This window comes from Harmonia axyridis, chromosome 4, assembly GCF_914767665.1.
Source record: "Harmonia axyridis chromosome 4, icHarAxyr1.1, whole genome shotgun sequence".
In the NCBI taxonomy this organism is placed as follows: Eukaryota; Metazoa; Arthropoda; class Insecta; order Coleoptera; family Coccinellidae; genus Harmonia; species Harmonia axyridis.
Window position 1 is genome coordinate 41,947,823 of NC_059504.1, and position 25,313 is coordinate 41,973,135.

General features: G+C 35.9%; 1 protein-coding gene across 1 annotated transcript in view; it reads left to right on the plus strand.

Annotated features, from left to right (window-relative positions):
* Positions 1 to 25,313, plus strand: part of LOC123677548 (dynein axonemal heavy chain 7) — a 72,329-nt gene that overhangs the window by 38,227 nt on the left and 8,789 nt on the right. Inside the window, exons 26-48 of the mRNA XM_045614126.1 lie at positions 3,880 to 4,201; positions 4,258 to 4,433; positions 4,549 to 4,700; positions 4,778 to 4,925; positions 5,038 to 5,250; positions 6,149 to 6,321; positions 6,377 to 6,570; positions 6,688 to 7,049; positions 7,103 to 7,332; positions 8,145 to 8,553; positions 9,049 to 9,274; positions 10,453 to 10,794; positions 11,460 to 11,688; positions 13,119 to 13,272; positions 13,429 to 13,562; positions 13,618 to 13,809; positions 14,020 to 14,246; positions 18,075 to 18,444; positions 19,167 to 19,351; positions 21,651 to 21,949; positions 22,516 to 22,887; positions 24,696 to 24,852; positions 24,911 to 25,077. Of these exons, the coding sequence (XP_045470082.1) occupies positions 3,880 to 4,201; positions 4,258 to 4,433; positions 4,549 to 4,700; positions 4,778 to 4,925; positions 5,038 to 5,250; positions 6,149 to 6,321; positions 6,377 to 6,570; positions 6,688 to 7,049; positions 7,103 to 7,332; positions 8,145 to 8,553; positions 9,049 to 9,274; positions 10,453 to 10,794; positions 11,460 to 11,688; positions 13,119 to 13,272; positions 13,429 to 13,562; positions 13,618 to 13,809; positions 14,020 to 14,246; positions 18,075 to 18,444; positions 19,167 to 19,351; positions 21,651 to 21,949; positions 22,516 to 22,887; positions 24,696 to 24,852; positions 24,911 to 25,077 (5,433 nt within the window). The remainder of the gene's footprint in view (positions 1 to 3,879; positions 4,202 to 4,257; positions 4,434 to 4,548; positions 4,701 to 4,777; positions 4,926 to 5,037; positions 5,251 to 6,148; positions 6,322 to 6,376; positions 6,571 to 6,687; positions 7,050 to 7,102; positions 7,333 to 8,144; positions 8,554 to 9,048; positions 9,275 to 10,452; positions 10,795 to 11,459; positions 11,689 to 13,118; positions 13,273 to 13,428; positions 13,563 to 13,617; positions 13,810 to 14,019; positions 14,247 to 18,074; positions 18,445 to 19,166; positions 19,352 to 21,650; positions 21,950 to 22,515; positions 22,888 to 24,695; positions 24,853 to 24,910; positions 25,078 to 25,313) is intronic.

Genomic DNA, 25,313 nt, shown 5'->3' on the forward strand with positions numbered 1-25,313 from the left:
ATTTTCAAAGATGCGTTCTGGGTTATTGATAGCTTTTTCAAGGTGCTGTTATAGGCACATCCCCATACTATAATGCAATATGTCAAATTCGACTCAATCAGTGCATGGTACAATGTCTTCAGCAACTTATAGTTTAAAACTTCACGGAGTTGATAGAATTTATAGAATATATTTCTAATTTTTTTATTTAAGAAAGCAACATGTTCCTCCCATTTTAGGTGATTATCCAACATAACCCCAAGATACTTTATTTTGTCAACTTTTTTTATCCTGATGCAACTACATATATTTTTATCTGAACAGTTTTTATTATGGACTCTGATTTCATTTATAATCGGCTGATCTGCTGACGTGGCACTAAAAGTCATGAAAAAAGTTTTTTCATAATTGAGGCTCAACAAGCTATTGCTCAGCCAACAATAAACCCCTTTGAGACCCCGTTCAGCCTTGTCATAGACTTGCGGCCACGAGTCACCCGCAAACAACAACACAGTGTCATCAGCATACGAGACAACACTACAGTCCTTCAGTATACCCCCCACATCGTTGATATATACTAAAAAGAGCAATGGCCCCAAAACAGTACCCTGCGGCACTCCGCATTTAATAAATTTAGGATTACTAATTTTTTCATTTATTTTCACATATTGGGTTCTATCAGATAAATAATCCTTCAATAGAACCAAGGGACCGCCTCTAATGCCCACTCTCTCCAGTCTACTGAATAAAATTTCGTGTGACACCGTATCAAAGGCTTTCGAGAGGTCTAAAAATACTGCCAAACTTTTTTTTTTACCTTGTAAATTATTATTGACGTCATTTATGAAATTGAAAACTGCATCTTCAGTACTTCTTTTTTCCCGAAATCCGTATTGCCCATCATACAAGATCTTATTTTTGTCCAAAAAACTAATTATTCTAGATTTCAAGCATTTCTCGAATATTTTAGCGAAATTGTTTATAACAGATATGGGTCTATAGTTGGTAGTTTCATAGCGATTGGCAGATTTATAAACAGGAGTTACAACAGATATTTTCCAATCTGAGGGCAACTTGAAAGATGTAAAGGACAAATTTATCAAGTGAACAAGTGGCCTCATTATATGCACATGGATTTTTTTAATTAAATTTACCGATATTCTATCCTGCCCTGATGTCGAATTATTTTTCAAAGATTTTATATGCATTATTAGTTCATAATATTTAATTGGGAATAAAAATAGAGTATTGGAGTTAGATTTAGTGTCTTGATTATAGCATGATTCTTCTGTTATTATATTTTTCTGAATATTTGAGCCAACATTTATGAAGAAATAATTGAAAACATTACTTATCTCAACCTCATCCATCACCACTGTACCATCATTCTCCAATATAAACTTTTTTTGTGGAGCTCTTTTTTGGGTGTTTGTTATTTCATTTATTAACTTCCATGTTTTTTTACAGTCATTCCTAGATTCCTCTAATTTAAATTTATAATAATGAATTTTTGCCAACTTTATAAGTTTGTTTAAATTATTTCTTAATTTTTTATATTTCGTTTCATTTTCAATATTATGACTTTTAATTAAAATTTTTTTCATATTATCCCTTTCAATTATAGATTCAACAATTTCTTGTGTTACCCACGGCTTACGTTTTCTATGTTTACTACTCAATTTAATGGTCTTCGTATGTTTCGCCAATAGAGATAATATTTTATTCTTGAAACAATTATATGAATTTTCGACATTCATATCTGACAAAACATCCCTCCAAGATTCTCTCGACAGTTCCTTATCTAACTCTGTGTAATTTACTTCCACTTTATGCTGTTGTTGATCAGATACAACATTGGGCCTCGTTACATTTTGCAACGACAACCCTATTGGATAATGGTCAGTCAAGTATGTTTTGAATACTATAGGCAAAATATCATCCCTGAACAAGTCAATCTGTTTCATTCTTAGAAATAAGTGATCCAAGCATGTCGACGTATTGTGCGTTACACGAGTTGCCTGATTTATGCAAGATATATATCCATTTTGTGTCATTATATTTAAATATTTGATAACATTTATATCAGTTTCCTCTAAAATATTTATATTAACGTCCCCAATAAATATGTCACACATGGTTGAATCACCTGAAATCCCCTTATTTTCCAGCCCATTCAAGAAAATGTTCAAGTCAGAAGAGGGCGGTCTATATACCCTAAATATCAACACGAACAATAAAATATATATCGAATAAAATAACTAAAGACGATAAATTCATCTCAGCAAAAAAAAATAATAAATAATAATGATTAACATAGAAGTGTTTTGTTTATGTGTTAATTTACTTGCTTGGTATAAGCATCTCTTCCTTTTTCTTGGATGGATTTACTGTCTAATTATTCTATTCGATCTATGTTTCAGAGTTTGTGTTTATATTCAAAGTTAATTTTACCATCTTTATTGAAAAACAGATGTTTATCTGTCTTCATAAGAATCTAATATAATAAAGAAAGTCTCCCTAGGCATTAAAACTAGAGATGAAAAATTCTCTCTTTGTTTTTCAGAAGTGGTAGCCTAAAGTAGTTGCTGATTACAGTGTTGCTTAGCTCCTACAAAAACCTTTTCTGAGACTAAACCTCTGGAATCAAATAACGGAATCAGCTAAGATTTCCAAGGTCAATGCTGCTAACTTTAGAAATTCATGATGAAATTTCGTATTGATAGCATATATGCTTTAGGAAATTAATTACGAGCTTGATCCTAATGTTACAATTCCAGGGTAAGGACAAATGAAAACACTGGTCAGGCAGAAACTGCGATTCTTTTTTCGTTAGTGAAAACGCCAGAAACGTAGTTTCTGATGGCAGAGTTGCTTAGCTCGTACAAAAACTTTTCTGAAACTATGGCTTTTGGAGATGCAGATGAGCTAAGACTTCGAGAGTATGGATGCGAGGGCATTGTTTCCATCTTTAGAAACTGACAATGAAATTCCGTGTTGATTGATTATCTTCTTCATCTTCTCTTGGTGCCTATCTAATTTGGATGTTGGCTAAAATGATGGTGACACGAACCTTATCAATTGGCGCCCGAAATAGCTCTGTGGTTTTTGAGTCGAACCAAACTCGCAAATTCTTCAACCATGAAACTTTTCGTCGTTCAATGCTTCTTTCTTCCTGAAATTTTTCCTGGAGTATGATTTGAGAAGACGATACCTCTTTGCATTTCTCATAATATGACCAAGGTTTTCAAGTTTCTGATTTTACATCTGGTATAAGATCTCTTTCTTCTTGTTGAATAGTCTGAGAACTTCTTCATTGGTGAGGTGGTCTATCCATGAAATCTTCAGAATATGACGGTACAACCATATTTCAAACACCTCTAATTTCCAGTAGGACGTTTATTTAAATGTCCATATTTCTACACCATACAAAAGCACTGGGAAGATATAGCACCACTGTAGTCTTATTTTGGTCTGCCTTTATAGCTAAGTTACTGATAAAAAGTTTTTCATCATGAAGAAGGCACTTCACTACAATGGAGTGATGATCCCATTCTTCATTGTTTGTTCTCAATTACGTATAACTGGTACAGTATATCTAAAGTCACTTGGTGGAAGCCAGAATATTTCAATTATACAGGGGTTGTCCAAGTTTCCAGGAATTCCTTGGTTTTCAAATAAACCACAGTATTTAGCAGATCGCAGTATCCACATCAAAGGGACATCTGGCCAAGCGTTTTCATGGACTAGTTCAAGTGACTTTGGATATACCATAACTCTGTATGAACATGTTGTGGATCTTCAATCGTGCAGTTAGTTTTTTATTTTTGATATAATCATGAATTTCGTATGCGCTTCAGCTTCTTACTATGATCTACCTTGATCCTGAGTGTACAATTCTAGGGTAAGGGCAAATGGAAACTGTGGTCAGATGAATTGGTTACAGCGCCACCTATTCCAAGAGATATTCCTGTGAATCAAATTATAGTTCCAACTATAGAGACGGTACGCTACATTGCCCTAATGGGGCTACTGGTTCAGCATCAAAAAGCTGTTATGGTTGTTGGACCAACAGGAACCGGAAAATCGGTCTATATAATCGAGTTTTTACTTAAGAAGAATGATACTTTCGTTTATCAACCATTATTTTTGAATTTCTCCGCTCAGACCACGGCCAATCAGACTCAAGATATTATCATGGCAAAACTTGATAAGAGGCGAAAGGGTAAATTTGATTTTGCTTGCATATTTCTTGTAATAACTAGTAACTATAAATAATAGGTGTTTTCGGCCCTCCGGTACAAAAGAAATGTGTCATATTTGTCGATGACGTAAACATGCCACTCAAAGAAGTTTATGGAGCACAACCACCCATTGAGTTATTGAGGCAGTGGTTTGATCATCATATGTGGTACAATCGAAAAGAAATCATACCAATGAAGCTCATAGATATACAGGTGAGCTCTATTCATAACATTATTTTTGGAAAATAACTCAAGTTGAACTCCATAATGGAAAATGCCTCCAGAAAGATAACCATTAATTCTGTGATATTAATTCGACGTGTTTTAGTTTATGTGTGCTATGGGACCTCCAGGTGGTGGTGGTAACACTGTTACTCCCAGATTCACTCGACATTTCAACCACTTATGTATCGATGAATTTGGAGATGCTATACTTATAAATATATTTAGTAAAATCATGCTGTGGCATTTGGACACAAGGTGAAACATTCTTTCATTTCCCCGTGAAGATCTTATTTCTTTTGAGTTAGAATATTGTGTGATCATTTTTCTTACAGAGGCTTTTCAAAAGATTTCGATCCTTGCATAGAACAAATAGTGATGGCTACTCTTGAAATGTACAAAATGGCGAGAGAAAATCTCTTACCAACACCTGCCAAATCTCATTACCTCTTCAATTTGAGAGATTTTTCTAGAGTAATTCAGGTAATTGTTCGATTAGATAGTTATTCAAAAGTATCAAATAAAACATATTATAGTTTATTGAATTCTCAAGTTATATTTTGAATGAAAACATGTATATTGGTAATGTTCACAGGGGGTTCTATTATCTGTCCCAGAAGCGATCGAAGATCTTGTAGCAATGAAAAGGTTGTGGGTGCATGAAGTGCTGAGGGTATATTATGACAGATTAGTCGATGATAATGACAGAGCGTGGATATTCACTGCTTTGCATGAAATTTGCATAAAATATCTTGAGGAAACTATGAATACCATGTTCATTAGATTGAAAACGCCTCAAACCACTAGCGTAAGTTATATATCGTAGGTAGGATGTCTAAAACACTGGTGTGCTCACTTTCTCTTGAAAAACCTTAAGATTAAAGTGACGACTTTTGAAGGGACCAGCCTTTTTGGATTATAATAGTATTGGTCCCTTTTCACTTCATTTCCGCATTACTTCTTATAGCGGCGTTCAAGTCGAAATTCTGTATATGTCGTTTTGAGGTTAAATCAACAATAAAACTACTTTTAATAGAATAAAAGGAAATTTTGTAATGATGCCGTTGATTGGTTAATTTTTCGTATAGCGCCACCTCAAGGAAGAAAAGAGAAAAGAGATCCATGCCGAGCCAAGTCACCAGAATTATCTTAAACGAAATCTAATCAGTGAACACACCAATATTTTAGACTTCTTAAACGTAGGTCATATTAAAAGGGGAAATGAATGATAAGCAATATGAAAAAAGGTCTTTTGGTTGATTGGAAAATTCTCAGAAACAATTTGTTGTTAACCAAAATCATCACTTTTCATATGACTTTTCCATTATTTTTGTATGGATTCCTAATTCATTGAATGCCTCAAATTTGGCGACAATTGCTTAATGAAAATGACTCGAAGAGAAAGTGAATTATCTTAATGGATCTCATTTTGATTAGTTGTTAACTTGCGGAGAAACTGGTTATTTATCTCTGTGTATCTATCATTTCAATTGATCTACTGACTCAGTGGAGCAACCAGATACGTGTATTATCGAACCTAGGAAGATCTGCAGGTTAACTTACTAATATAATAATACTACTAGTACTTTACTTCAAAGAATCACAATCAAAAAAGTTTTCTCTTGTCTTGAATTTTTTTTTACCAAAACCGCACGAACTTCATTGTTTATCTCTGATAATATTAACATAATTATATTTTCTCAAAGATCGGTGAAATAGAATTGAGGAATCTTCTATATTGCGATTTCTCGGACCCAAAAGCAGATCAAAGGTTTTATGTAGAAGTTCTGGATTTAGAAGCTCTCACAGATATTGTACTTGGTTTCTTGAACGAATTCAACAACATGTCGAAGAAGCCGATGAATTTGGTACTCTTCCGGTAATACATCTTTTTTTTTGAGAATGCATGGGTACTGAATTTCATTTAATTTCAGATTCGCTATAGAACATCTTTCCAAAATATGCCGAATTTTGAAGCAACCCAGAAGTCATGGTATGTGTGTTGGTGTAGGCGGTTCTGGTCGTCAATCGTTAACGAGACTGTCGGCACATATTTCCGAATATGATCTATTTCAAGTTGAAATTACTAGATTATATGGAACGAATGAATGGCGAGAGGATTTAAAAGGTAAATGAAGTTGTCAGTTCATTTGCCTCAATACATAAAACATTGAATTATTGATGCCGATCATGATTTTTATTCATTATAAAGAGTGAAGAGTATTATTCCCTCATTTTATATCAGGTATTTTGAGAAAAGTCAGCGCTAGCGATCTGCACGGAGTTTTCCTCTTCAATGACACCCAAATCAAGGAAGAGAATTTCCTAGAAGACATAAGCAATTTGTTGAACACTGGAGAGGTGCCCAATTTATACACTCCTGAAGAAAAGATCGAAATATGCGAGAAGATGAGACAATTGGACAGGCAGAGGGATAAGTCAGTACAAACTGACGGAAGCCCAGTTGCCCTATTCAACTTCTTCGTCACTATTGTGAGAGAACAGTTACATACCGTTCTTACCATGAGCCCTATTGGAGAAAGCTTCAGGGTGAGGTTGCGGAAGTTTCCAGCCCTGGTTAATTGCTGTACGATCGATTGGTTTCAAGTGAGTTTTTTATCATAATTAAAAGTAATTTTTTATCAACAACACTTTTTTAGTCTTGGCCCGAAGACGCTTTGTTAGCAGTAGCAACTCAGTTTTTGGGTGAAATTGAGTTGACTGATAGAGAAAGAAAAGTTTGTATAGATATGTGCCAGCTCTTCCATACGTCTACCCAGACCCTATCTGATGAGTTCTATGAAAGATTGAGACGTCATAATTATGTCACTCCTACATCCTACTTGGAAATGATCAGTACCTTCAAAACATTTTTAGGTCGTAAGAGAGAGTGAGTATTCAAAGTTAGTAATGGACAGAAAAAAAAAACAATGAAATCTAAACCACTGTCTTTTTTTCGACACAATTGTTTCATTTCCTAAATCAACAGAGCTTTACTAATTGTCCGCAAAAAGGGGGTTTGCGGTCAATTTCAGATGAATTTTTCTACTAATATTGAACAACCGAAAAATTGTGAAATGCAACTTACCCCAACGGGCTGCAGAAGAAACCTAGGCGAATCACCGCTAATCTGGTTCCTAAAAGGAGGTTCCAAGGAAGGGAATTCAGGGGAATTTACCTCCCTTAAGTACCTATGGCTTCACCTGGCTGATGATAAATTCAGGGCACTTCACGAATAGTTGTTCAATATTATTTAGTTCACTAACACTAGTAGATGACGATGAATAAGATAGATGAAAATAAACTAAAAGTAATTACGATGAGTTAACAGAAGATTAATTAATTTTGTCTCCTTTGAAACTTTTCTATTTAGCATGTACGATCGATATTCAAATCTGTTCTGATTCTCCGCTGACAGCCGATACGAAATCAGATTCTACCGGGGTCGTTCGAGAAGAAATACGACCGTAGTTCACGACTGAACAAAAAGGTTCCTTGAATTTTTTTCAAAGAATGTATCATTTTCAAGATACTTAATTGAGTACAAAGCAAACGCTATCCTTAAAAATCTACAAAAATTTGTTTTTCAAATTTTGCCATTATCCGACGCCAACGTTATTGTACTGAAATTTGGACTTATCTATCTATCTATCAATTTCCTAAGAAATTCTATGCAGCAATTAAATTGACGGAAATTTTCAGAGAAATATTAATGCTCAAAAGTAGATATGAGGTAGGTCTTGAGAAGTTGGATGCAGCTGGGGCTGAAGTAGCTGTAATGCAACTAGCGTTAGAAGCACTTCAGCCGGAGTTAGTTGTTGCTGCGGCAGCAGTACAAGTCACTGTTAAAAAAGTAGAAGCAGAAACGGCCGAGGCTGGCGAGGTTGAAAAGGTTGTTCTGGCAGAAGAAGCTATCGCAAATGAACAGGCTAAAGCAGCCCAAGCCATCAAGGATGAGTGCGATGCAAACTTGGCCGAGGCAATGCCTATACTCAATTCTGCTTTAGCTGCCTTGAACACTTTAACTCCTGCTGACATAAGTGTGGTGAAGACTATGAAGAATCCGCCCAAAGGAATCAAATTAGTGATGGAAGCTATTTGCATCATAAAAGTAAGCAATCATTTTAAAATATCTTATTATCAGTCTTAAAATATAGTAAATAAATTATTTAAGATTGTTATTTAACTGTGACCACGTTTACTATTGCTCTTGTATTGATATTATCAAGTGGAAGTTCGATAATAAATAAAAAAATGAAATATAACTGTTGTGCCCTTCTCTACTTCGAAATACTGATCAATAGTCAAAAAAATAGTCAAAAAGCTAGAAGTGTTAGGAAGTCCTGATTTTTATATATAGACATCAACAGGAACTCTTCACATCAGTTTCCGTTCCGTATAAAAGAGGATTTGTCAATTTTTTCCCTTCTTATTTCTTTATGCTCCATTAAGATACTATTTGGCCATAGAGTGTGTGTTTTTTTTTTACTCGAATATGGTTATTATTCGAAAACGTAAAAGCCGTTATAGATGTTGTGAACAGATAATACAAATTTTAAGCTCGCAACTTGGTTTTATAAAATCAAGAAGGCACAATATTTTTTAGGACGTCAAGCCGGAAAAAGTTCCCCTTCCAAGTGGATTAGGAATGATGGATGATTACTGGGGACCATCGAAAAGAATTCTTGGTGATATCAAGTTTCTCGACAGTCTGATGAATTTCGACAAGGATAATATTCCTCCCAGGATTATGGAAAAGTTACACAAAACTATTCTCAACGATGAAAATTTCGATCCCGATAAAGTGAAAACTGCATCCACAGCAGCAGAAGGTTTGTTTATAAAGGGTGTTTTTTTCAGAGCTATAGAACTTTAAATTGCAATAAAACAACAATGGATTATTCGATTGACATGAATTTTATTTATCCGCAAGATAATCTTGTGGCATTACATTTCAAATATGATTTCTGGCATATGACCGCCACGGATGGCTCGGATGTAGTCCAATCTGGACGTCTAATTTTCGATGACTTTTTCCAACATTTGTGGCCGTATATCGGCAATAACAAGGCGAATGTTGTCTTCCAAATGGTCAAGGGTTTGTGGCTTATCCGCATAGACCAATGACTTTACATAGCGCCACAGAAAGTAGTCTAGCGGTGTTAAACCACAAGATCTTGGAGGCCAATTCACAGGTCTAATACGTGAAATTAGGCGGTCACCAAACGTGTCTTTCAATAAATCGATTATGGCATGAGCTGTGTGACATGTTGCGCCGTCTTGTTGGAACCACAGCTCCTAGACATCATGGTTGTTCAATTCAGGAATGAAAAAGTTAGTAATCATGGCTCTATACCGATCACCATTGACTGTAACGTTTTGGCCATCATCGTTTTTGAAGAAGTACGGACCAATTATTCCACCAGCCCATAAAGCGCACCAAACAGTCAGTTTTGCTGGATGTAACGGTGTTTCGACATAAACTTGACTTTTAGCTTCACTCCAAATGCGGCAGTTTTGTTTGTTGACGTAGCGATAAAACGAGAAGTGCGCTTAATCGCTAAACAAAATAAAATGGACGTAGTGCGCGATACGTATTCCGCACAGAACCATTATTTTCGAAATAAAATTGCACTATTTGCAAGAGTTGTTCAGGCGTGAGTCTATTCATGATGAAGTGCCAAACCAAACTGAGAACAATTCACTTGACAGCTGTTGAATCAGTCGCCATCTTGAACAGTAATGCCAACTTAAAGTTATATACCTCGAGAAAGCATCCTATATTACCTTGATGAAAAATATGATTTCATTTGCTCACTTTTGGAAATAAAAGTGGAAGATAAATTTTTGTAGAGTAAGCTTGAACTGATTCGGAACAAGTTATAACGGATGAATGATTGAAATAACAAATTATTGTTTGCTCTATAATACTGATGTTCCTATACTTGTAGGAAATGAGAATTGCAATTTGTATCTTTTTCGCTTTCAATTTGTTGTGATTTGATTACAGGTTTATGTAAATGGGTGATTGCAATGTCCAAATACGATGTTGTTGCAAAGGTTGTCGCGCCGAAGAAGCTAGCGTTGGCTGAAGCCGAAGGTCAATACAACGAAGCCATGGCTTCTTTAGAAATCAAGAGGCAGATGCTGCGCGAAGCGAGGGATCGCGTTGCCAAGTTAGAAGAATCTCTGAGACTAGAAAGTGAAAAGTTACAGAAGTTGACCGACGATGTCAACTTGTGTCAGTTGAAATTGCAGAGAGCAGAAGAACTGATTGGTGGACTTGGTGGAGAGAAAACAAGATGGTCTCTAACAGCAAAAACCTTGGGAGAAAAGTACTACGTGTTGACAGGTGATCTTCGGTTCAAACATGACTCAACTTCAACTATTTTAATGTAATATAATTTGATAGATCGGAGCTTTATTTAGTTTTTTGTCTGAAATCATTCATATATAGGTAATTCCAATGATTAAAGGGGGTATAAAACAAATTTCCAATAAAATGTAGGAAATATAGATATCTGAAAATACCAGCATGGTGAAAATATTATGTAATTGTCTGATCTGAGATATAGCTCAATATCTTAGTGTCTACTAGTACACCCATATAAATACCTTATAGGTAGAATTATAGAGCCCATTGATCCACATTGCCAGTATATCCACATTGCCGGTAGATCCACATTGCCCTTAGATCTTAGATCCACAATTCCTATGAATCCACATTGCCCTTAGATCTTAGATCCACATTACCTATGCATCCACATTGCCGATAGATCCACATTGCCAATAGTTTCATATCCCGCTAGATCACGTACAAATAAAGTAATTGAAGGAGAGTTATTTAATGTTGCGCCATCTTGTAAAACCAAATTTCGAATTGCTCCACACGACTTCCTGTAAGTCTAGTCCTGGTGAGATAGTATAACTTTCAAATTCATTGTCACAATAAGTAGTGTTTCCAATTTGAAAACCAAACCTCAGATAATACCCATTATTTCAACATTAATTTTTTAGGTGATATTTTGGTGGCAGCTGGCGTGGTGGCTTATTTGGGACCATTCACGTTGCAATTCAGAACAGAACAGATAACGGGTTGGGTAACAGAATTGAGTAGTCAAGGTATTGTGGTCAGCAAAGATTTTCAACTAACAGCAGTTTTGGGCGAAGCTGTATTGATAAGACAGTGGAACATTTTTGGACTACCCAGTGACAACTTCAGTATAGACAATGGTATCATAATAAAGTAAGTCTGTGGTTTTTTTTTAAAGCCAATTTAGGCTCAGAATTGATTTTAGTACAACATAATTCTTTTGAAGAATGGAAAGTGCAATATGAAAACTTGTCAACTAGTTTGGTGCTATTGGTCCCTGAACTTTCAAACTAATTCAGCACCTTATTGAAGGCATGATTAGGCGTTTGAAACTCATCGTAGTTGTAAGAGGACTATATTATTATTGGTTTGAAAGTTAAGGAACAGATAAGGGAGAGTTAATAAAAGTCTCTTCTTTTGTATTTATTTTTTAGAAAAATGCTGCTCTACTTTCTGTTACCTACTTAGTTCTCCTATTGTAGAGTTTTCATTGTTATAAATAAATGGTTTTATTGTTATTGTTTGCTTGCTCCCAAGTTGAAGCACTCAGCACCTACAAAATAAAAAAAATAAGTGAAGGGTGTTTTTTTTGAGCTATCGAACTTTAAATTGCAATAAAACAACGATCGATTATTCGATTGACATGAATTTTATTTATCCGCAAAATAATCTTGTGGCATTACATTTTAAATATGATTTCTGGCATAAGACCGCCACGGCTGACTTTTTCCAACATTTGTGGCCGTATAATGGCAATAACACGGCGAATGTTGTCTTCCAAATGGTCAAGGGTTTGTGGCTTATCCGCATAGACCAATGACTTCACAAAGCCCCACAGAAAGTAGTCTAGTGGTGTTAAATCACAAGGTCTTGGAGGCCAATTCACAGGTCCAAAACGTGAAATTAGGCGGTCACCAAACGTGTCTTTCAATAAATCGATTGTGGCACGAGCTGTGTGACATGTTGGGCCGTCTTGTTGGAACCACAGCTCCTGGACATCATGGTTGTTCAATTCAGGAATGAAAAAGTTAGTAATCATGGCTCTATACCGATCACCATTGACTGTAACTTTCTGGCCATCATCGTTTTTGAAGGAGTACGGACCAATGATTCCACCAGCCCATAAAGCGCACCAAACAGTCAGTTTTTCTGGATGTAAAGGTGTTTTGACATACACTTGAGGATTAGCTTCACTCCAAATGCGGCAGTTTGGTTTGTTGACGTAGCCATTCAACCAGAAGTGCGCTTCATCGCTAAACAAAATAAAATGGTCTTAGTGCGCGATACGTATTCCGTACAGAACCATTATTTTCGAAATAAAATTGCACTCTTAGCAAGCGTTGTTCAGGCGTGAGTCTATTCATGATGAATTGCCAAACCAAATTGAGAATAAATCACTTGACAGCTGTTAAATCGGTCGTCATCTTGAACAGTAATGCCAACTTAAAGTTATATACCTCGAAAAAAAAAATCCTTCAGAATGTAAATGTCCGGATTTTTCGTCTAGGGTTGTCTCTTAAGTAGTCTTCAATCTCTTTAGTAGCTAAAAGAGCGACAAAATAAGCAAAACGATTTCATTTCAGAAACGCTAGACGTTATGCACTAATGATTGACCCTCAAGGGCAAGCCAACAAATGGATAAAAAATATGGAAAAGGCGAATAATTTAGCAATCATCCGCCTCAATCAACCAGATTATGTCAGGATTCTGGAAAATGCTATTCAGTTTGGACAGCCGGTGAGTACCCACCATTTTGTAACAGAAGTTTGAGTTGATAATAGTACTCATCATTTCCCTCATTGTGATTATTTTCTGGGATTAATAAATAGGATTTTCCACAAATATAACTTTATTATTATGAATGCTCAATAACTGACATTTTCCAAATTCAAGGTTCTATTAGAAAATATTGGCGAAGAATTGGACCCTATTTTGGAGCCGGTATTATCGCAACAGATTTTCAAACAAGGCGGAGCTTGGTGTTTGAAATTGGGAGATTCAGTTGTTGAATATAGTGCAGATTTTAGGTGATGAGCTGAAGTTTTGGACGAAATGGAAAATTTCATTTTTCATATCTTTCAGGCTATATATAACTACGAAACTGAGGAATCCTCATTATATGCCAGAGGTGGCTGTCAAGGTGACATTGGTTAATTTCATGATCACCAAAGTAGGCTTGGAAGATCAACTGTTGGGCATAACTGTAGCCAAAGAAAGGCCAGATCTAGAAGCAGAAAAGAATACTCTGATTATTCAAGGAGCAGAAAATAAACGGTTAGTTTTCGATTTATATGCAATTAGGATTCTACTTCATAATTCAACTTTTTTTAATCAATGCAATCTTTCAATGCTACTATACCGTACAACAACAAAAATTAGTTTGCAATTGAAATTTGAATTCCAATACTTATAATAAAGTTTCACTCGAAGAAATTGTATTTCGTTGCAGAATGAAACTAATAATATATTCATCTTGTATTTCAGACAGCTGAAAGAAATTGAAGATAAAATTTTGCAAGTTCTAAGTTCGTCAGAGGGTAATATACTAGAAGATGAAACAGCGATCCAAATTCTGAGTTCCTCAAAAGTGCTGTCGAATGAAATAACTGCTAAACAAGCAGTCGCTGAGATAACAGAAAAACAAATAGACACTGCTCGTATGGAGTATACGCCAATTGCTGTTCATTCTGCCATACTCTTCTTCACCATAGGTAAATATTTTCATGAATCGAAAACTTCACTGTTTTCATTACCTTTTCTATTCATTCCTGTGAATTGCCTAGTGTCATATATCTTTATGTTAAAGTTAACAAATATTGAAAATAAACAGGGTGGGTTTTAAAAACTTTCTATTAACATGGGGGAATTGGTTCCTTTAGGCACTCATCCGCTCTCTAGCTACTCCAAAACAAAAAATTATAATGGCAACCCCCTACATCACAATTAAAATTGTCAAAGCTAGAAAAAATGGAAGTATTCAAGCTTATTTCAATAAATTATTTATTTCATGTGAATGTATAACAATAGTAACTTCTCTAAAAATTGCTCAAAATGAGTACTTACAATTTTGATCTAGACAATAATTCAGTCTGTTAATAACCACTTTTCTCACATGTTCAAATGTCAGTAATTTCGCAGCAGGTATCTGCCGAATCCCTCGACTATGGCAAATCTTCCACCAGATACAAGCGTCCAAAGCTTGCACTTCAAATCGAATCTTTCAATGACTGAAGCACTGGATATTATTATTATTATTTGAACTGGGGTCGTTTTGGTTCGGTAAGCCTTCCGGAAACTGCGACCATGCAGATCTTTTGTTCACTACCCTACTCATTCATAGAAACCCAGGGAGGTCAACGATGTTAATAAAATTGACAACATCCTTAGGGGCCTTGGCCGTTGTTATCTCTCTGGTATCCAGGATCGGCTTACCCATGTGAATGGTTCTTAGGCCAGCCAGCTCCGGACACTTGCATATCAAGTGTTAGGCTGTTTCTGCTTCCGATCCACAGAGCCTGCAAATCTCGTCTGCTGACTTTTTCATACGGTAAAAATGATGTTTGTACCGACAGTGCCCGTCAGCAGTCCCACCATCACCCGAAGCTCGGCTCGCGACAGCTTCAGGAGCTTTTTGGCGTAGGTAGGTGAAATCTTCACGAATTGCTTTGCCTGAACAAGTCTAGGAGTGTTAGTCCAGTGGATTGTCCTACTGTTCAACTCCCATAGCTGGACCGCAGCTTTATATTGGTCTTTTCCTATCCCACAGAAAGGTTCTGGTCCAGCAGGTCTTAACCTTGATGCACTTTTTGCAAGTTCATCCGCTCTTTCATTTCCTTTAACCCCACAGTGCCCTGGAACCCATACTAGAGTCACCTTATTTCCTCTGGCCAGTTGCTTTATGGTATTACGGCACTCCCAAGTCAGCAAAGACCCCTGACAACACGATTCCAGGGATCTCAGCAAGCACTGGATAAATCGAGGGATAAATTAACCAATCGAATAACCAAAATTTACAACATTTCCCTCAGTTTTGTCTTTTATCACTGCAGGCTTTTGAATGATATATTAGAAGTAGGGGGTTGCCATTAAAATTTCTTGTTTTGGGGTGTCTAGAGCATACAGGTTTGGTCGGGTTGGGTGCCTAAAGTTGCCATTATTGCTTTCTTTCTATACATCTATACTTGTCATTTGATTTTTCTTATATCTATGCCAAGGATAATTTCCAAAAATCCACCCTGTATATATGTAGTATTTAGGTCCCATCACAACGTACCCACAGATTTCTAACTTTTTTGTTCATCAAAATACGAAACTCAATGGTATGAAACTTTGTAGTTAATTGAGTTGCTGAATGATATTAGACGATATTCAACTTCAATCTAAAACATGAAATGGCCAGATTATAAGTTAGATAAAATTGTATTCTAAACCACGAATTAACAAGAGAGAACCTGTATATTGTTCTTGCATCCAATATTTCCCGAAAAGCTCTCCATATAATTTTCCTATGTAGAAACCACCTTCCATGCTATACAGGGTCTTTCACGAGGAACCTCACCCATATTTATACGGGAAACTACTGAACGTATTTTCATGAAATTCAGCACTTATAAGTATTTCACGATGCTGATGAAATCTAAAATATTTTCAAGGCATGCGCACCTCCGGTTTTTCCGGAAATGACGTCAACTTCCGTTTTTCGAATTAGAACACCATTTTTTTTATTGCAGAAATAGATTCCTTAGAAAATTTCAAGTTATTTTGATGTAACATTTTTCAGTTTTGGTTGAAAAATTCTCTCTGAGCGGGAAAATTCGAAAAAAAAATCGAAAATAGAGCTCCGCTGAAACAAGAAGAACTTCGAGGTTTTTGGATGGAAAATTTTCATTTTTGGGATTTTTCAAGATGTAAGATTGATGTATCCACTTTAAAAATCAAAATCGCGATTCATGATACAGGGGGTAAAAAAATCGCTTCCAAAGTTAGGGATGACAAAATCGTGAAAAATCAATTTTTTCAAATTAGAACCCCATTTTTTTATGGCAAATATTGAATCTACGTTAAAAAATAATGTGAGTGTATGCATCACACCCTTGCCCTAAAATGGATATTTTCTGAATTATTCACAAAAAACTGTTTTTCGTCTTGAATTTTCAGCTATTTCTTTTCCCTTCACGCCAAAAAGATGAAATTTTCAGGAACTGTCACTTGAACCATGTTTTAGATTTTACTACCCTAATATGCAAGAGAAAAAAGTTACAGGTTGTTCCTAAATAACGAAAGATCCGACATTTCTCAAGTTTGTCATGGTTCTGTTAATGGTATCTCTCGTTGGTCTGGGTCGGTCAGGAAACCTCTCAATGAACAGTCAACATGTAACTTTATTACATTCTCCATGAAGTAGAATGAGATTTAAATGATCTTCATTGGTAAAATTAGGCATAGTGATCGATTTTATAACTTAATATGAATTATCACCAAATTAATAGTAAACACAAAATGCTACTGAATAAAGAGGAATTTGGCAGATGAAATTAATGATATCTATCATTGAAAAAAAAAGAATGTAAAAGATGGTAAGTTTTTGCATATGTTTCATAAGGAATTATTTATTTATCACTGGAGAGAAAACCGACGGCCGATTAGTTGAAATAAAGAGGTTTCCGATACAAATTCGAATAAAAATTCGCCATCTATTTAGGAACAACCTGTAACTTTTTTCTCTTGCATATTAGGGTAGTAAAATCTAAAACATGGTTTAAGTAACAGTTCCTGAAAATTTCATCTTTTTGGCGTGAAGGGAAAAGAAATAGCTGAAAATTCAAGACGAAAAACAGTTTTTTGTGAATAACTCAGAAAATATCCACTTTAGGGCGAGGGTGTGATGCATACACTCACATTATTTTTTAACGTAGATTCAATATCTGCCATAAAAAAATGGGGTTCTAATTTGAAAAAATTGATTTTTCACGATTTTGTCATCCCTAACTTTGAAAGCGATTTTTTCACCCCCTGTATCATGAATCGCGATTTCGATTTTTAAAGTGGATCCATCAATCTTACATCTTGGAAAATCCCACAAATGAAAATTTTCCATCCAAAAACCTCGAAGTTCTTCTTGTTTCAGCGGAGCTCTATTTTCGATTTTTTTTTCGAATTTTCCCGCTCAGAGAGAATTTTCCAACCAAAACTGAAAAATGTTACATCAAAATAACTTGAAATTTTCTAAGGAATCTATTTCTGCAATAAAAAAATGGTGTTCTAATTTGAAAAACGGAAGTTGACGTCATTTCCGGAAAACCCGGAGGTGCGCATGCCTTGAAAATATTTTAGATTTCATCAGCATCGTGAAATACTTATAAGTGCTGAATTTCATGAAAATACGTTCAGTAGTTTCCCGTATAAATATGGGTGAGGTTCCTCGTGAAAGACCCTGTATATGCAGTTATAGCATATATAGCAGATATATTTTCAATTGATCCTCTGATCCAGCTCCACATTGTAAAAACTATATTGATCCTTATCATCTTAATTTCCAGTTGACCTGGCTAATATAGATCCCATGTACCAATACTCCCTGGTTTGGTTCATGAATCTGTTCTCTGCAGCCATAGACAATACCGACAAAGTGGAAGATGTTAAGGAGCGGTTGAAAGATCTGGAAACATTTTTCACCTATTCTCTTTACGTCAATATTTGCAGAAGTTTGTTCGAAAAAGATAAATTGCTATTCTCGCTTCTGCTGGTGGTGAACATATTGAAGAGTAAGGATGAGATGGACATGGCCGAATGGATGTTCTTGTTGACTGGTGGAGTTGGTTTGGAGAATCCACACGCTAATACATCGGAATGGCTGGTTGATAAGTCCTGGGATGAGCTGTGTAGGCTTGCTGACTACACTGCATATAAGTAAGAACATGTATCGATGGAATATTGCTTGGTAGTGAAACCGAATTTATCCATCGTCAGTTAAAATCAAGCTTAGATAACTCCAAAATATTCAATAGAATTTACAAGTCATGATTTTGGATTTCGTCTATCTAAGCATATCGTAGGGATCGGTGAAGAAACTTAAGTAAAGTGTTCTCTAATAAGAGGCTTCATTTTGATATTGTAAAAAAACGAGAATATTATAGGGAAATCAATGGGGGTTAATTTCATATTTTGTGAACAGGAAGGTATGCCATTAACGATAGATAACAATATCAGCCAAATGGCCGCCACGGTTACGGTTACAGCACCATACCAATTTTATGACCAATTCGCGAATTTGTTGCTGTATGTCCTCGATAACTTCAAGAATTCCATCTTCAAGGTCTTGAATGTGCAGCGTTGGCATAGATCTCATCTTTCACGTGGTCCCAAAGAAAAAAGTCAAATGTTCAAAAAAATAACAGTTTCAAAAGGGAAAACCGCCCATTAAGTTCATTTATTTCTGCTCAGAAATTAATCATTAAGGGTTGCTGACTTCATAACATTTTGGCTTTGGGGATGGAGAAACAACTGGAAATCTTCATTTGAGACTGACTGATTTGGTGCCTTCTGGGCTTACTCAAATTGACATCTAATAAGCTCTATTATCACTTTATTGTGAGCTAGCACATTAATTTGTAAAATTATTTGATCACCAGGGGTTTGAGGCAACACTTCGTCGATAATATGGATGCGTGGAAGAAGATATTCGATTCACCTGAACCCCAAGAATATCCCTTACCTGCTCCATTCGACACCAGACTGTCACAATTTCAGAAGCTACTTATATTAAGATGCATCAGATATGATAAGATAACTCCTGCAGTCCAATCGTTCGTTGCTGGTAAGTTGATGTTTTTTTTCAAGAATTATTGACATTGCATCGAGATTTCGAATCCATCGAAAATCGGTACACTTATACCATCTCATAATCCTTGAAACTCGTATGTGAGCTCAGTGCTCCGACGGCAGCCTGATTATAAGAATGTATCGCTTTAACACATTTCCGATAGTTTTTTACTAGGTTAATTTACATACATCTTTAGATTGCAAGTACCTCTGCCAGAAATACACTGGGACAACAATAATGAGCATTGGGTGCACTATCTTGCAGAATATTTATAGGAATTGTAGATAATAACATTATAAAAAAAATATTGATAAACAAGCTGTCAGTCAAAATTCCATACCATACCATACTCGGATCTTGTTGTTATTATCAATTTTTTCATGATCGATTCCACTTTGTGGAAGATGGACTCTTTCACTGGATTGAATAATATTATTATTTTTTTGTTGTTGAATACACATCATTATTATTTAAATTCACAATTAATAATGAATGAAAAACTACAATGGAGATAGTTTTGGATTTTTGACCACCATTAAAAATATCAGAATCAAGACATCATTGTGTCAAAATGTCCACAATTTGATATATACTTGTTTGTATAAAAAACAATTTGTAATTGACAAAATCAGACCCAAAAAAAAAGATTAATTATCCAAAAATTGGGTGAACGGTTAATGAAATGAATAACTAAATCAACATAAAGACAACTATACGTTTCGGAATTTTTGTATTTTTGTTATACAATTTTTCCTCATTCGAGTCTTATAGTTCAAGAAACTTTAAACTTGTAAATTTAGATTTGCGTTCTAGGAACTGTAGGCTAACAGAAACATTTTTTTCTGTTGTACTGATTTACAGAGATAACAATCTCAACAGATAGTCATAGGTCTTCTCTTTTACTCTTCTGTGAAATAGATATACCATTCAATATATCAATAATAATTTCAGAGAGTTGAATTTTAATTGGTTGATGTTGACTTTAATCAATGAATGATCTTCAAATTATAAATTTTAAAGACTGAATGATTCTACTCGATGAAGGCAACTCAATATAAATATCAAAATTATGGAGTACAACTTTGCTTCCGCCATTTTGCAATAGATGACTGTAGCGGTAAGTGGTAGTCGAAATAAATAGATCGTAGACGTTATAAAATAAGCTTAGATATTTGTAAACATAACGCCATCGAGATATAAGTCAATTTGTGTCTGCATCATAAAGTCATTTTCGATTAAACATGTCAGCTTACGAGCCAAATTTTTGTCATTCACTTGAGATTTGAATTTTCTGCTTTAATTTGAAGAAATCTGCGGCTGAGGCTCATCGAATGCTTTCAAATACCTATGGTGAGGCCGATATTAGTGGAAGACCGTGCCGAGAGTGGTTTCAACGCTTCAAGAACGGTGATTTTGACGTCGAAGACCAGTATGGCGGTGAAAGAGAGAAGGTTAACGAAGATGCAGAATTGGAGGCATTACTTGATCAAGACTCGTGTCAAACACAACAAAAATTGGCAGCATCATTAGAAGTGACTCAACAAGCTATTTCAAAATGCCTGAAAGTCATGAGAATGATTCAGAAACAAGGAAATTGGGTGCCGTACGATTTGAAGCCGAAAGATGTTGAACGGCGTTTGTTTGCTTGTGAACAGCTGCTTGCAAGGCAAAGACGGAAGGGATTTCCATATCGCATTGTGACTCGAGACGAAAAATGGGTTCATTACGATAATCCCAAGTGCATAAAACCACGAGGATATCCCGGCCATGCTTCCACGTCGACAGCCAAACCAAATATTCACGGTTCCAAGGTCATGCTCAGTATCGGCGTTGTGTATATTGAGTTGTTAAAATCGACTGAAACGAGAGACATGATAAAGGGATTTTACAGCTCGACCCCATGTTCCGCAAGTGGTCAAGACATACTTGAAAACATTGAAATGGAAAGTCCTACCTTCGATCAATGGCACACGGCTATACTGACCAGCACTTCCGGTGTTATGAATAAATGAAAAATTGGATCGATTCGTGGAACTCTTCAAAAGATGACCAGTTTTTTTCAACAAGGGATTCGTAAGCTGCCCAAAGATGGGAGAAAGTAGTTGCCAGCGATGGACAATACTTTGAGTCATGAATATATAACCAGTTTTTACAATAAAGCTTCGAATTTTGGAGAAAAACGGCAGAAGCAAAGTTGTCATTGTATTTAGGCACATATTTAACCTTTACATTTTATCAAATATTTTTCGCTGCAAATTAAATAAATTTATAAATGTATCATTTTCATTTGCAGCAAATCTTGGAAAACGATACATCGAACCTCCCCCGTTCGACCTAACCTCCTCGTTCGCCGATTCGCATTGTTGCATACCCCTCATATTCATCCTGACGCCCGGAGCAGATCCGACTGCTGTGTTGCTGAAATTTGCCGACGATCAAGGTTTCGGCGCTGCAAGACTGTTCGCCTTATCTTTGGGTCAAGGACAAGGGCCCATTGCAATTAGGCTGATTGACGAGGGTGTGCGGAACGGCACTTGGGTGGTTCTACAAAACTGTCATCTGGCAAAAAGTTTCATGCCATCTCTGGAAAGGGTGAGTAGATAAATCTGTTAAAAGACAGAGAATTCCATTTTGTCTAGAATTTTTTTTTACAATTTCACAAGTATACAGAGTGGCCACTTTTCTGATGGGATTGTATTGGTAACTTTAAAACCATAAGAGTTAGAAGGTCGGTCAAATAGAGAAAAAGTTGCATGCATAGCAGCATTGTCAAGCAGTCCAAACAAATCGAGATTATCAGGGCCAGTTATTGAGATATCATAAGAAAAGTTAATTTTGTCATTTTAATTTTTCTTTTTTTCCCACTTTATTTGAAATATTATCAAAAAATGTGACAGGAATTTTTTATTCGACATTAAATTATCCTCGATTTGACGTAATCAGATTTCGTATCCAACGTTTCGTACTCTCTGGACCACCCTCAACCTCATTTTTTTCAATACGGAGCTGCATATTTTATGACACTTTTCGAAATAACTTTTAACGCTGAATTCATCAGATTTGTTTTTGTGGTGTGAAGTTGTTAGTTTCCATTGATACTAGTGATAGTGATGAAGTAAGAGTTATACCTCTTATCATTTTTACGATATATTCAACAGGTTTGTGAGAATTTAACACCGGACACTACCCATCCTGATTTTCGACTATGGCTGACTTCATATCCTGCAGACCATTTTCCGGTGCTAGTTTTGCAGAATGGCGTGAAGATGACAAACGAACCACCAAAAGGTTTGAAGGCGAATATTTTAAGATCCTACGCCGGTGACCCGATTAGTGATCCCGATTGGTTCGACAACTGCAAACAAGGCCTGACTTTCAAAAAATTGCTTTTCGCCCTATGCTTCTTCCACGCCTCGATACAGGAGAGGAGGAAGTTTGGACCCCTGGGATGGAATATCCCGTATGAATTCAACGAAACCGATTTGAGGATCAGTGTCGTACAACTGCAGATGTTCCTGAACGACTATGATGTAAGTGTGCAGATGATGATTATGCTAATAGCCCAAAAGCACAAGAAGGCCAGACGTTCGTCATTTTAAAGGTGGTAGAGGTGTATAAAATAGAATCTTGAATTCGTTGAAGTATAAAGCTTTAATTTTTTTAATTTTCTTTAGAATAACTTAGGATAACTCGTCATCCATTAATGGACACTTATGAGAGTTGCTACCCCTTGCTAGGCTTCCCTAACCTTCTATAATTACAATTATACTTTCGTAATATGAATTCTAAATTTTATATATGTTACTTGGAGCCTGAAAAAAAATACCTCAATAGCCGGACAGTTTTAATGATTTTTAAATCTTGCACAGCACATTGAGAGTTCGCTGTAGGTTCGAAGCCATGTTATATAAAATGAAAATGTTATTTAAATATTATAAAACATTTAGTTCAACTCTAGTTATCGAAACACCGAATTTTTATTTCTTTCCATGTTTTCCAGAAGTCACCGACTACTTCCACTCAGTAAGAAATTGCTGTTTTTTCTTTAGTTGAAGTTTTTCCTCGAAAACTCTTGAAAGTTTTCATTTATGGTATAGGGTGTGCTAAGTTGTGCTAGTATGTTTGCTTATAGGGACACAAGTGCTCCAGAGTATTCTGCCTAACGTTGGCCTGCTTTGCGTCATCTGAGAAAATTTGTGCCTTAAGAGGGAACACCAGTCACAATGCGATCACTAACTCCCTTCCGTCTTTGCCTTACAAGCAGCAAACAAATGCCGTTAAACATCTGAAATGGCTTGTTGCGTTACTCCCAATGATCCTGCCAATTCTTGTTGCGTTTGACACGAGTCTTGATCAAGTAATGCCTCCAATTCTGCATTTTTGAGAACCTTCTCTCTCAAAAGCACCGTTCTTGAAGCGTTGAAATCACTCTCTGCACGTTCTTTCAGTAATAGCGGCCTCACCATAGGTATTTGAGAGCATTCGATGAACCTCAGCCGCAGATTTCTTCATATCAAAGCAGAAAATTAAAACCCCCTGCAAATGACGAGAATTTGGCTCGAAAGCTGACATTATTAATCGAGAACAGCTTTATGATGCATACACAAATCGACTAATATTTCGATGGCGTTATGTTTACAAATACCGGAGCTTATTGTATGACATGTACAATTTATTTATTCCGACTACCACTTACCACTAAAGCCATCTATAGCAAAACGGAGGAAGCAAAGTTGTACACCTTATGTAAATGTATAAATATAAATATTTTTGAGAGGTAAGGACTTGATACCGATTTACTTAATTGGTCCCATAAAAAAAACTCGAAGCCCATGAGGGTGACCCCCCCAAAATTTAAGGCTAGGACCGCCCTTGATATTGAAAATATTCGGAAAAAAAATCTACAAAAACCATTACAAAAGAGGCAAAGAATTTTGTGGAAATTTGTAAGAAGACTTCCTTTCGACGAGTTTTTACTGATCATTCAATCGTTCTGGAAAATCGCACATTGCTTTTGTCTCTCCTCCTCCGGGCAAATATTGACAGATTGACAGACGCGAATATCATGTGGTGGTGTACCTTCTCAAGGCACTACTTGACTCTGGTTGACGGTGACCATCTGCTACCGATCTGGATTACGTTGTCACGATAGACAACAAGGTCAAAATACTCAAATAAGTACACTAAAAGTTGAAATTTGCCCAATCAAATAAAAAGCTAGATAGCATTACAACAATCGCGTAATAAGATGAATTTCGATTATTAATGGGTATCGATTCGATAAAAAGCTGAAATTCTCATAGAGGAGGTTGCAATTTTTATTTCAATTGTCTTTCAGGATGTTCAATACGATGCCCTACTATATTTAACAGGAGAATGTAATTATGGTGGCAGGGTAACTGATGATTGGGATCGTCGAACTCTAAATACTATCTTGAGAAAATTCTACTGTCAAGAACTAGTTGAGACCGATACTTATAGTTTTGATCCTACAGGTAAGAAGGATAAAACACACATTCCCTTTCAGCAGAATCAATTACGATGAAATTTCAGGCTCCTACTATGTACCAGAAAAAACTGAATATGATGAATTCATATCTTACACTAAGTCCCTGCCATTGATTACGCATCCTGAAGTTTTCGGAATGAATGAGAATGCTGATATAATGAAGGATCAACAGGAGACCAATCTCCTCTTTTACAGCATCCTACTCACTCAGGTAAGAAACCAAGGGAAACTAATTGTGATGAATTTTGAATTTCTGTTTACTCTTTATCTGCTGAATTCAGGATAGAACGGTAAGTATTTCCTATTGATTCGATAATACTCAAAGTTTTTTCGACTTAATTTGTGATTCCCTATTTTATGCTCTACATTGAAGGACTTGCAAAAACTGAAGGTAAGTGTTACTTGTTCTATTTGAATAAAAACAAAATAGAATTTCCCAAGAGGATG